Below are 13,766 nucleotides of genomic sequence, written 5' to 3' on the forward strand. Positions count from 1 at the left end.
GCATTCTGAGATCGTTTGGGCTTCCAAAACTGCATTCAAAGTTTCGTAGTTAATTCTCCGAATAAATTCTGTTTTTCAGTTTCTGAGTTACGTAGTTAAGTCTCCGAATTAATTCTGTTTTTTCAGTTTTAATGTAATAACTCCCCTAACAGTTCAAGGGTTGAGAGTTGTGTATTTAGACAGGTTTGTCTGACGTTTCTGTTTATCTCAGATTTTAATAAAATTATCCCAAGAGAATTCCTCTTAATTTCTGGTGGAATCCAGATTTCTTGTTACTCAAGGTTTCGCTTGAAACCTTTGTTGCTTGTGCTGCGTCAAGTGGTATCAGAGCGGGTCTCTCCCGTCTCGGTATTCTTGTCTTCTCTTATCATGGGTGATCGAGAAGCTGATGTCCCAGCCCCAATTACTTGAGCGGATCTGGACGCTCAAAACCAACGGATCGACAACCTAACCAACCAATTTGGGGAGATGCGAGAATTGTTGTTGCAAGCTCTAGGTGGCAACAATAGAAGAGGTGGCAGAGATGATGAAAGAAGAGAAGGCAGGGAAGACAATCGAAAAGAAGGTAGAGATGGCAAGAGAAGAGATAATAGGAGGCAACATATTCCAGATAGCGAGTCAGAGTCAAAAGAAGAACTTGAAGAACCACCACCACCGGCTAATAATCGTCGTAATCATAATTACGAAAATTTTGGCGATTATTGGATTAAAGCCGAAATCCCTAACTTTTGGGGAAATATAAAGATTGAAGACTTCTTGGATTGGCTTGTAGAAGTGGAGAGGTTTTTCGACATTATGGAGGTTCCTGAGCATAAAATGGTGAAAATGGTAGCTTTCCGTCTAAAAGCTACAGCGGCTGTATGGTGGGATCAATTGCAAAATTCAAGGCAGAGGCAAGGAAAGCAGCGGGTTCGTACATGGCGGAAGATGAAGTCGCTTATGATGGAACGATTCTTGCCCACAGATTATGAGCAGATCCTATACCGTATGTATCTAGGTTGTGCGCAAGGCAACCGTTTGGTTTCTGAATATACCGAAGAATTCATGCGTTTGGCAGAGCGAAACCATTTGACCGAGACTGACAATCAAAAGGTCGCGAGGTATAACAATGGGCTGAAGATTTCCATCCAAGAAAAAATTGGTATGCATAATATATGGACTTTGCAAAAGGCGATTAACATGGCGATGAAAGCTGAACTGTTGGAAAAGGAGAAGCGCCAACCCAACTTTCGCAGGAACACGATGGAAGCCTCTGAATATGCTACTGGTGCTTCTAGTGGCTCCGGAGAAAAGGGGAAAGTGCAGCAGCAACCTGGAGGAACGACGAAACCAGCGACAACTGTCCAAAACAAAAACTTTAACGAAAGCAGCAGCCGAACTTTCAACAGAGGGCAGTCCCGAAACCAATCCCAGAATCTGTATGCTAAGCCCATGACGGACATATGTTACCGTTGCCAAAAACCAGGGCATCGTTCTAATGTTTGTCCAGAGCGGAAGCAGGCTAACTTTATCAAGGAGGTCGATGAAGATGATGGAAAAGATGAAGTCGGGGAAGATGATTATGCAGGGGCTGAATTTGCAAATGAGGAAGGAATGGAGAGGATTACCTTGGTTTTGCAGAGAGTTCTTTTGGCACCAAAGGAGGAAGGGCAGCGTCATAATATTTTTCGTTCCCTCTGCTCAATCAAAAACAAGGTGTGTGATGTGATCGTCGACAATGGAAGTTGCGAGAATTTCATGTCAAAGAAATTGGTGGAGCATTTGCAGCTATCAACGGAGCCACATGTCAGCCCTTACTCACTAGGTTAGGTTAAAAAAGGCCCTTCCGTTCGTGTTGCTGAGACTTGCCGTGTGCCACTGTCCATTGGTAAGCATTACAGCAATGATGATGTTATTGACATGGATGCATGCCATATTTTATTAGGGCGACCTTGGCAATTTGATGTGGATGCGACTTATAAGGGACGAGATAATGTAGTTCTGTTTTCTTGGAACAATCGGAAAATTGCAATGGCAACTACAAAGCCCTCAAAACAATCTGTTGAGCCCAAGACGAGGAGTTCTAGTTTCCTAACCCTAATTAGCAGCGAGCAAAAGTTGAATGAGGCTGTCAAAGAGGCGGAGTATTTTTGTCCCTTGGTGTTGAAGGGGTTGTTGAAGCTTGGCAAAGGAGAAAGTGACATTCCACAAGACGTGCAGCAGATTTTGTCACAGTTTCAGGAACTACTTTCTGTAAAATTGCCAAACGAGCTGCCACCTATGCGGGACATACAACACCGAATTGACTTGGTGCCTAGAGCTAGCCTTCCGAATCTGCCTCATTATCGGATGAGCCCCAAGGAGAATGACATCCTAAGAGAGCAAATTGAAGAATTACTGCATAAGGGATTTATCAGGGAGAGTTTGAGTCCATGCGCAGTTCCCGTTTTGCTGGTTCTGAAGAAAGACAAGACTTGGCGAATGTGTGTTGATAGCCGAGCAATCAACAAGATAACAGTCAAGTACAGGTTTCCCATTTCACGGTTGGAGGATATGCTGGATGTTCTTAGTTGCTCAAGGGTGTTTTCCAAGATAGATTTGCGAAGCGGTTACCACCAGATTCACATCAGACCTGGCGACGAATGGAAAACAGCGTTTAAGAGCAAGGACGGATTATTTGAATGGTTGGTGATGCCATTCGGATTGTCAAATGCGCCTAGCACTTTCATGAGACTCATGAATCAAGTTCTTCGACCATTTATTGGCTCTTTTGTAGTCGTTTATTTCGATGACATTTTAATTTATAGTACCACAAAAGAAGAACATCTTGTGCATTTGAGACAAGTTTTAGATGTTTTGAGAGAAAATAAACTGTATGTGAACCTAAAAAATGTACTTTCTGCACAAATAAGCTACTGTTCTTGGGTTTTGTTGTTGGTGAGAATGGTATCCAGGTAGATGACGAGAAGATCAAGGCAATCCTTGACTGGCCAGCTCCAAAAACAGTTTCTGAAGTTCGAAGTTTCCATGGTTTGGCCACCTTTTACAGAAGATTTGTGAGGCATTTCAGCTCCATCGCTGCACCTATCACAGAGTGTTTGAAGAAGGGCCAGTTCAGCTGGGGAAAGGAGCAAGAGAGGAGCTTTGCAGATATAAAAGAAAAGCTTTGCACTGCGCCAGTTCTAGCCCTTCCAAACTTTGAGAAAGTTTTCGAAGTCGAATGTGATGCCAGCAGTGTGGGAGTCGGAGCTGTGCTTTCACAAGACAAGCGGCCAGTTGCGTTCTTCTCTGAAAAGTTGAGCGATGCGCGTCAAAAGTGGAGTACTTATGACCAAGAGTTCTATGCGGTTGTTCGAGCTTTGAAGCAATGGGAGCACTATCTTATCCAAAAGGAATTTCTTCTGTTTACAGATCATCAAGTGTTGAAGTATATTAACAGCCAGAAAAATATTGATAAAATGCATGCTAGATGGGTGACCTTTTTGCAGAAATTTTCGTTCGTTATCAAGCATACTTCCGGCAAGACAAATCGTTCGTTATCCAGATTTCTTGTTACTCAATGTTTCGCTTGAAACCTTTGTTGCTTGTGCTGCGTCATTATCTGATATCATTCTGTATTAAAGGACCAGAGGTCCCAGACTATACCAGGGAAGAATATACAATTTACTCATTTACGCCCTTTTCAACTTATGTCCTTTTCCTTTTACGTATCACACCTCCTGTGCCCCATCATTCTGGTATTAGAGCCCACCATAGGTTCTGGGAAAGCTACCGTACACGAGCTGAGCCCGACCACCATCTCCATGGACGTTCGCCATGACCACCTAGAAACCCAACTCCAGGATACCCAAGACACCATCACCACCCTCCTTTCTACCCAAGAAGCTCACCAAACCTACATTTCCTCTCTCCACAAGTCAGTCGACAACCTCGCGACCGCCCAAACCAACCTTCAGTCCTCCATCAAAAACCAGTTTGGTCAGCTGCAGCAAACCTTTTTCGACGAGCTCCGCCACGTCCGCCCTCACCCACACCTCTCATCTCTCACCTTCCTTCAACACCCACCGCCAAGTCTCCACCTTTAGCTCCCCCTTGACCACATCATCCGTATCCACCCCCTTGTCTCCACTTTTACAGAGCATGTCCCATCTTCCACCATTTCCCCCTCCTTTCCAAACTTCACCCGGCCATACACACCCTCTCTTCCACAACGACTCTCTCCATCTCCCTCTCTCTCCCCATTATCACGTTTCCCTTCGCAACATGTTTTTCATTCTCCTACTTCATTTACCATCGCACCACACTCTGTTTTTTCCCACCCACACTTCCCTTCTGCCCACCCCAAACTTTTCCCATGGATCTTTGAGGCCACTTAAACTTGATCTCGAACGCTTTTCCGAGGATGACCCTTACGGATGGATCGCTTCTGCGGAGCACTTCCTCAAGTATTATGGGGTGCCTGACGAAGATAAAGTTATTGTCCCTGCTGTTCACCTCTCCGGCGACGCTTCTTTATGGATGTGTTGGTTCGAACAGCGCTTTCCAAAAGATTGGACTTTTTTTACCACATCCTTGCTTCAGTGCTTTGGCTCGACAGATATGTGCGATTTTGAAGCCTCCCTCTCTCATGTCCAGCAAACTGGATCTTTAGCTGACTATCTTACCCTCTTTACCAAGCTCGCTTGCAGAGCCTCGGAATGGTCCGATACTCAGCTCAAAGGGGTTTTTATCGGCGGCCTCTGAAAGGAGCCCGACTTTAATGTCCAAACTCTTCAGCCCAACACCCTGTCTTAAGCTAAACGTTTATCTCAACTTTTCAATTCCAAATTACAGGCCCGACGTACCTCTGCCCGAACCTTTTACCCCCGTACCTCTCCCAACCCCCAACCACACTCCCACAACTCTCCTTCACCTATGCCACCTTTATCTTCACCCTAGCCCTTACCCCCTTCTTCCCGCCACCTCTCCCAAGCCAAAGCACAGAAGCGTTGCTCCAAGGGCCTCTGTTTTACCTGCGACGAGAAATACAGACCTGGTCATCGTTGTCTCAAGCCCATGCTTGCTCTCATTGAGGCCACTGTTCCGGATGATGACTCATCAGTATTTCATGATTGTCACCAGGAGTTGGCCTCTCCAGAGCAGGTGTCCGTGGATCATTCCATCGAATTTACAGTCCATTCTATCCAAGGCCTTGATTATCCCCGCACAATGCGTTTACAGGGAACCATCAATAATGTTCCCATCCACATTTTCATAGATTTTGGAGCAACATTCAATTTCCTCAACCCAAGCCTTGCTACATGTTTAGGCTTCCCAGTTTATCACTCTGCCACCCAAACCCTATACACAGCCACATGGGAACAATTACTCATGCAAGGCACCATTCAAAACCTCTCTGTCCAGATTCAAGATTACTCTCTTCTAATTTCAAGTTATTACCCGTTTCTGGTTGTGATATATTATTGGGGGCCGAATGGCTCGAGACATTGGGTCTTATTGAATGGGACTTCAAGAATAAGATTATGCATTTCCACCTTGGCGAACACTCCTATTGCTTGACAGGTATCCATAGCTCTCCCACCACTGCAATTGATGCCAAGCTCATGACTCAAACTCTCTTGGCTGAACCAGAGGGCTTCTTGGCACAGCTTATCCTGTGCTTACCAGACCATGGAGACAATACAACCACTGCACCACCTCTTTCTCTCCACCACCTTTTGCATACCTTCTCTGACTTGTTCAATACCCCTGCCGCATTACCGCCACCTCGCCATATTGACCACCGTATTCCCTTACTTCCGGGTGCTACCCCCGTCAACGTCCGGCCTTATCGATACCCGCATCTCCAAAAATCAGAGATTGAAAGCCTCATCCATGAAATGCTTGCAGTGGGCATCATTCGACCAAGTGCAAGCCCTTACTCCTCACCAGTTCTTTTGGTTAAAAAAAAGGACGGCTTTTGGCGTCTATGCGTCGATTACCGTGCCTTAAATGCTGTCACCATCAAAGACAGATTTCCCATACTTGTTATGGATGAACTCCACGGGGCCTCAGTCTTCTCCAAGCTTGATCTTCGCTCTAGATATCATCAAATTCGTATGCACACCGACGACATTCACAAAACTGCCTTCCACACACATGATGGGCATTACGAGTTCCTCGTAATGCCATTCGGTTTGTCATTACGATGTTCCCGTAATGCCATTCGGTTTTTCAAATGCCCCTTCCACATTTCAATCTTTGATGAATGATTTATTTCGCCCTCACTTACGCCGTTTTGTTCTTGTCTTCTTTGACGACATATTAATCTATAATGAATCCTTCCAAGATCATATCACTCACTTACAAACTGTTTTTGAGATTCTCAGAACTGATCACCTCTTTGTGAAGAAATCCCAGTGTGTTTTTGCCCAACCACAGATCGAGTACCTTGGCCACACCATTTCCTGCCAAGGCATTGCAATGGATCAAACAAAAATTGATTGCATTCAAACAAGGTCCAAGCCGTCTTCCCCAAAGTCTCTGAGCGGCTTTCTCGGACTTGCAGGCTACTACCGTAAGTTCGTGAGGAACTTTGGTTTCATTGCTCGCCCACTAACGCAGCTACTCAAAAAAGACAATTTTGTGTGGAACCATGAAGCTGACGCTGCTTTTGCTGCCCTAAAAAATGCATTATCTTCCACGCCAGTGCTTCAGCTGCCCCATTTTTCCAAACAGTTTACAATAGAATGTGATGCCTCTCAAGGAGGACTAGGTGCTGTTCTTTCACAAAATGACCACCCAATTGCCTTCCTTTCCAAACCTCTGTCAAGAAGAAATTTGGCACTCTCCGTCTACGAAAAAGAAACGATGTCTGTCATTTTTGCAATTAAAAAATGGCTGCCATACCTTCTTGGCCAACAATTCCGCATCATCACAGACCACCAGACCCTTCGCCACTTCTTGGATCAACGTATTACGACCCTGATCCAACAACGCTGGCTGCTCAAACTAATGGGTTACAACTTTGTGCTCCATTACCGACCTGGCTCCCAAAACTCCGCTGCGGATGCTCTGTCACAACGCCATGAAGTCCTTCCTCTCTTGGGCATCTCTCAACCCATTTTTACATATCTGGATACCATCAAGGAGGATTGTCATAAAGACCTCGATACACAGTTGCTTATCCAGTGCCTCTGCACCAACACCCCCCTCTACCTAAGGGATTTTCGTGGCACAATAACACCCTCTTCTACAAGGACAGGTTGTTTGTTCCTCCGATCAATGATTGGCGCTCCAAAATCCTCCAGGAATTCCATGCCTCCCCCACGGCTGGCCATTCTGGTTACCTCCGCACTGTTAAACGCGTTCAAAGTAACTTCATGTGGCCCGATTTACGCTCTGATGTCAAAGCATTTATCACCACCTTACCTGCCAACGCCAACACTACGAAGCCATCCACCCTCCCGGTCTATTGCAGCCTCTTCCAATTCCAGCCGCTTCTTGGCAATCTATCAGTATGGACTTCATAGAGAGTCTCCCTCATTCCAAAGGAAAATCAGTGATCATGGTAGTGGTTGATCGTTTAACCAAATACGCCCACTTTACGGACTTGGCACATCCATTCTCTGCCGAAAAAATTGCAGCTGTCTTTATCCAAAAGGTCTTCAAACTACACGGCCTGCCCCAATCCATCATCAGTGATCGGGATCCTATCTTTCTCAGTAACTTCTGGGAATCTTTCTTTCAGTTGCAGGGAACCAAACTCTGCCAATCATCTGCGTACCATACTCAGTCAGATGGCCAAACTGAGGTCATCAATCACATTTTGGAACAATACCTCCGCTGTACCATTGGCGACAAACCCATCTCTTGGACCACATGGCTCCCATGGGCCAAATTTTGGTATAATACCACTTACCAAGCCACCATCAAAATGAGTCCCTTCCAAGCTCTGTATGGCTACCCCTCACCTCCAGTTATCGCATACTCCCCTGGTTCTACAGCGGTCCATGTCGTTGACACAGCCCTCATTGATCGTGACCAGCTATTGAACACCCTCAAATCCAATATCCAAATGGCCCAGAATCGAATGAAGGTTTATGCCGACAAACATCGTACCGAGCGCCACTTTAACGTCGGTGATTATGTCTACCTTCGGCTACAGTCATACCGCCAACACTCTGTCATTTTCCGCCAGAATCACAAGCTTTCTCCTCGCTTCTATGACCCCTACAAAATTGCAGCCCGTGTAGGCCAAGTGGCGTATCGCCTAGAGCTGCCAACCAACAACAAAATACATCCTGTTTTTTACGTTTCATTGCTCAAACTCAAGCTTGGCACTACCAGCACTGCAAGCACTCAGCTTTCCCCCATGTCTTCTTCGGGCGCACAAACTTGGAAACCTGAAGCAATCTTATAACGTGGCCTCTTCAAGCACCGAAATGCCCCACTGACCAAATGGCTGATTAAATGGAAAGGATACCCAGCTAGTGACGCCACTTAGGAAGAAGCCCAATCCATTTTCTCACGTTTTCCTTCCTTCCAGCCCTGAGGACAGACCTGTTGCTAAGGGGAGCTTCTATAGTGAGTGGGAAGTTATAAGGGGTGTTTTTGAGGGGTATGTAAGAGCCGTTGGATTTCATCCAACGGTGACTTTTTAAAAGAGGGTGCATGTAGAATCGGGTTGAAATCTAACCCGTTAGAAACCCAACTTCAGTTGTTCCCCTCTTTCCCTCTCTTTGAAAAATTGAAGAACACAATTCTCTCTTTTTGAATGTAAAGCAAACCCACAATTAGAAGGATCCAAATCTCCCAAACCGTATAGTCACTCGATTGTCATTAGCTCGTTGGGAGGCCTGCGATCTATGGTAACCTGGGTATTACGAAGAATGTCTCTTACCTAGCTGTTGCCCTGTTTTGATTCTATGGCTCAAGTGAAAACCCCTTCTCTTTTTCATTCAGCTGACAAGATTCCAGATGAAAGCAAAGTAGCATATCTCTTTTTTTAGCTAGAAGCCGCAGCAGCAGTTGTTCCTCGATTTTGGTAGAGATGGAGTCTCAAATACCAAAGAGTCTTCTCTAATGTCCACCACATTCTTTCCAGCTGACTGACTTAAGAGGTCCCGATTGATTTTGAGAGGTAAGTTCACTTGCTGGATTGATTTTATTGGGTTTGGTTGATTTTTTTGTGAGGGTGGGAAATTCGTCATTTGTGGCATCAATAATGCGTCGTTTTTGGAATCAATAATGTGTCATTTCCTTATGAATATTCAATATACTTAGTTCATTGTTGTTGGTCGGGGTGGAAAATTATGAAATGTAGGTAAAAGAACCTAAACTTAGGCTTAATGACATTAGGAGTAAGCATTTGGAGAGGATATTGGGTGAAGTTCTGTAATTGGTGGTTTGAATTACATTTGTGTTCTTAGTTGAACATATTGGTTCTAATGTTATTTTTAACAGATTATTTCACAAGAGATGACGTAACTTATGAAATTTTGCTTGCGTTTTGTGTAATTGGAAGTTAGGCTATGCGTATTTTGTGTCAATTTGGGCAATGTTTTGTGTAAGTGGAATGCATTGATATGTTGTGATGCAGTAATGAGTGAAGAAGGATGTGAGGTACTGTCAGAGACTCAAAAAAGTTTGCAGGTGAAGTTGAAGTTGCTGAAGGATGGACCAAGTAATAACGAAGTTGGAGGGTCCAGCTCTCAAACACAATATATGAAAGACCATAAGAGAGTGAGGTGCAAAGGAAGGTCGAAAGGAGTAACGGGAGCAAAGGAAAAGGCAATGAAGCGAGGGATTAGACACTGTCGGGAGTGTGGACACATTGGTCATGATAGAAGACAATGCCCAGCCTTGAACACACCGTAAGATGCTAACACTATTTGTAATAGCATCTAAAATTTGAATAGGTAAAATTTTTATGTGCTTGTGTTTGATGTTTATGCAGGACATCACCGTCGACCAACGACGAATCAACTCCAATACATCGTAGTGACCCATTATTCGACGATTTTGACAGGATGCACGGACCAACTGAATGATTTATATTTGTATTACACGAAATGTGGTTGTTATGAAGATTAATGACATGTTATTGATGTTTAAAGATTCAGTTTTTGAATATTATTGTGTTTTTGTTCATGTCCTCCGATGAGCTCTTACTATGTCCACTGGTAATTGAAATGAAAATTTGCTTGGTTTCATTCGTCCATGAAATTTGGAGACATGTTAATTTTACATCTTCTCCCTATTTATAAATTTTCAAAGACATTTGATAAAGTATGAAATTTTGAGTTATGTGAAGAAGCAATGACTTTTACCATGTAAAATGGCCAGTTTATGGTGAATTATGCTTTAACAGAGATTCATTTTTCAAATCCTCAGGCTAATGCAGCATTTCCAGCAGTTACTCTGTTGTTTCCATTACCAATAATCATTTCCAGCAGTAGCCACTTTTTCCAACTGGTTAATAAGGGCACGATTTTGTACACTTTTGTAACTGAAGGATACTTGAAGCACTTTGTTGGAACAGAGCAAATAGAAAGCAGCGTGTACAAAAAGAAACATAACATTGCAGCCAATTACATTTCGATACTGAATGACAAATATTAAAGGGTACACTAACTTACATAAATACTCATAATTCCACACAGAAAAGAACATTTGATTGCAAAACATATTATGTGCTCCCTCTTAGCAATACCACGATCTCCCCAACCAACTGAACAACGGTAGCCACAATCACTCGGTCGTACTCGTCAGCTTCTTCTTAGCAGGTCTCACATGCTTATGGCCACTCATATCCCTAGTGATATAGACCAAATAAATCTTCAGCAATATTTTGAATTTTATTATATATATATATATATATATACCATAAACCATTCACTAAACAATGTATAGCACATGTTATGTTACTTATGACTCACGTGTCAGTTTTTTTTGAACACATTACTACGCCAGCTCTTTAATGTAAATGGACATGATAAGGAGCATTTACTGATTCCCGGCTTGCTGTGATATTGACTGCTTATTGAATAATATGTCCATATTTTCAAAATATAATGTTAGACATTATAACACATGATGACTTGCAATACATAGTCCCAATAATTATATATGAAGCAAATGAAACTGATATTTGTGTTATTTTAAATTAGATAATGACATTAAGGGAGTATATGTGCAATACCACGGTCACCCTCAACCAACTGAACAGCGGTAGCTGCAATCACTTACTCGGATCGGTCGGCTTCTTCCGAGCAGCTTTGACGTGCTTATGCTCATTCATGTCACCCCCATCGTCTAGTATCTCTCTCACAGCATCAGGGGACACATAGTTCCAATCATAACTTGTATGAGTTGTTGCCGCAAATGCTCGGAATTTGTCGAATCCTTCGTTGAATGCCAACTCCAGTTCACTATGGTGCTCTTCGCATCGCATATGGTTCATCAAACAACCTTTCATTTCATCATTCATTACTGTATCCAACTCCTCAGCTTTCAGCTTCCTTTTATGACTCAGCTTTAAATACTTGTTCTTTTGGGAGAACGCTTTGTTCACTCTAATGTTAAGATCAGCCAAAATTGCCTCGTCTTCAACACATTTCTCGTGCTGGAATTATAATCCAGCTTGGCACTGACTGCATGTATTGCCTCTAATGGATCATCGGAGTCCCCCTCACTCCCAAATGATGTTGAAAAAGGAAGGGGACGGCGAGTAGAATGTGGAAACAAAACCTGCGACTCCAATTTGTCATCTTCGATTGTATTGTTGGCGCCTGAAGAGGTTGACATGCTTGAATAATCCTCTTTGTTTTGGGAGGATGAGGATTGCATATGCAAGTTCGTTTTAGAAAGGGAAGATAGGTTTATAGACCAACATACGAAAGCTTGTGTGTAGTCAACATATGTACTTTTTGGCGGGAATTTTTTTAAAAGAGGTGTCAGGTTTTGCTTTTGAAGCATGTCAACCTCACACTCTCCTTACTCCACTGATAGTGGTTGAGAGAAACTCAATGGAAGTGACATCTACTTAGTTAACTCAACCAAACTAGTTAGGATTAAACTTATATTGTATCAGACCAAAAATTAATTTATACATTGTCCACCAAATATTTTTGGCGGGAAGCCTTTTCTTGGTATTACTATCACCCCTTTCATATAAATTCTCCTCCCCCACAAAACTCACTCCTCCTCCGCCGAATCTGTCTCCATCTACTGATACTCTCTCAACCAAACAAACTCATTCCCCCCAAAGAATGGATTTACTAACCAAGTTTGATGTGAGCATAATAAACACCCCTCCAAACAAAGACCGCCTTCGACACGCAAGTGAGTCACCAAACAAGCAATGTCACATTCCTAGACAGAATGACCATTTTGTTGGAAGTTTTGAGTCTGAAAGAGTTGTTGGTTTTTGGAAGGAGAGGCATCTTCAACTTGTTGATGAAATCCAAAGGGCAAGGGCACGTTTGGAATTTGTTGAAGGCCAAATTGAAGATGACAAAAGGTAGGCCAATCTGGAATGGGCGAAGTTGCAGCGCATGAAGCGTAGACACAAACGACTTCGGAGTGTAGCTGTTACAAAATACAAGAACTCATCTAATGCAGTAGAGTCAAAGAAGCGTGTGATGCAAGCTGGATTCGACTACTTCCGATCCTATGCAAAACTCGTCGTACCCGGGTTTGATTGGTCATCTATTACCGTTTCCGACGTCACAAAATATACTCAACAAGGGAAGTAACCTTTTTGGTTCTCATCTTTGAGCAGAGGCAAATCAGTGGAATTGGAATTTTCGTTACAGTCTGCTTCAAAGCTATTTTGATGCTAACTACTATGGAAGATTTAAACTTTACTATTTTGATGTCCTTAATTACGAAAACAGAAGATGCAAAGAGCCCATCTACTTCAGTCATATGTTGCTGCCATGTCCATTTTTTTTTTTATCACGTATCAGATTTGGACATGGTTGCATCATATGCAATGTTGCCTTTATTTATTATATGTTAGGACAAGGTTTGTGGAAAACCTTTTGTGAGTGCGTTTGTGACAAGGTTATGGAATTATTATGTACTATTTATATATTTTTTTTGTACTGGTTCATCTCCTACTATTTCTTGATTTATTTATATTCTATGTTTGTGGAATCCCTCTAAAAGTTAACATATACTGTGAACAAAATGCAGACTGAATATATAAACACTCATATAGACTAGGACAAATATTCACTAAGGGTTTTAAAATTGCTTCACTTGTGTGAGGTTATTGAGACCAAGTCTGGCATTATTGTATGTGATTTGACATGATTGAAAATATATTAGTGATTCCCAATGCGGCGTCATTTGGACAACTTATTGAATACCTCTGACGTGTTAAAAACTCTAAGTGCAGTTGCATGTGGACAACTTATTGAATACCACTGACGTGTTTAAAACTCTAGGTGCAGTTGCATGTGGACAACTTATTGAATACGAACTGACGTCTTGAAAGCTCTAGGCGTAGTTGCAATGATGGCTTCAAAGCAAGTGCAATTATTATTTATGTTCAACTTTTATAACAAAACATATTATTGTATATAGTGAAACTAATTATTGTATTATTACAAATTTTAAATCGAATATTATCCGAAATATACGTGTTAACGTGAATTAGGGGTAAGATGAAAGTGAGTTATGTACAAATAATTTTGATTTTGTCATTATCCGGGAATATTTTGGATTTTCTTATAATTTATTACCTATTTCCACATCCGTTACGCAGTTTTAAAAATAATTCCGAACATTAACCGGAGATG

General features: G+C 42.5%; 1 protein-coding gene and 1 long non-coding RNA gene across 2 annotated transcripts; both read left to right on the forward strand.

Annotated features, from left to right (window-relative positions):
- The first annotated feature begins 468 nt into the window (after positions 1–468).
- LOC117630257 lies at positions 469–3,551 on the forward strand. Its single transcript, XM_034363003.1, has 4 exons — positions 469–1,804; positions 1,925–2,751; positions 2,892–2,984; positions 3,408–3,551. The coding sequence occupies exons 1-4, from the start codon at positions 469–471 to the stop codon at positions 3,549–3,551; spliced, it is 2,400 nt and encodes a 799-aa protein (XP_034218894.1).
- Positions 3,552–9,783: 6,232 nt separating this feature from the next.
- Positions 9,784–10,090, forward strand: LOC117633269. Its single transcript, XR_004586588.1, has 2 exons — positions 9,784–9,833; positions 9,917–10,090. It is a non-coding gene; the product is annotated as an uncharacterized LOC117633269 (long non-coding RNA).
- The last annotated feature ends 3,676 nt before the right edge of the window (positions 10,091–13,766 follow it).

The sequence above is a fragment of the Prunus dulcis genome, chromosome 6, assembly GCF_902201215.1.
Source record: "Prunus dulcis chromosome 6, ALMONDv2, whole genome shotgun sequence".
Taxonomy (NCBI): domain Eukaryota; kingdom Viridiplantae; phylum Streptophyta; class Magnoliopsida; order Rosales; family Rosaceae; genus Prunus; species Prunus dulcis.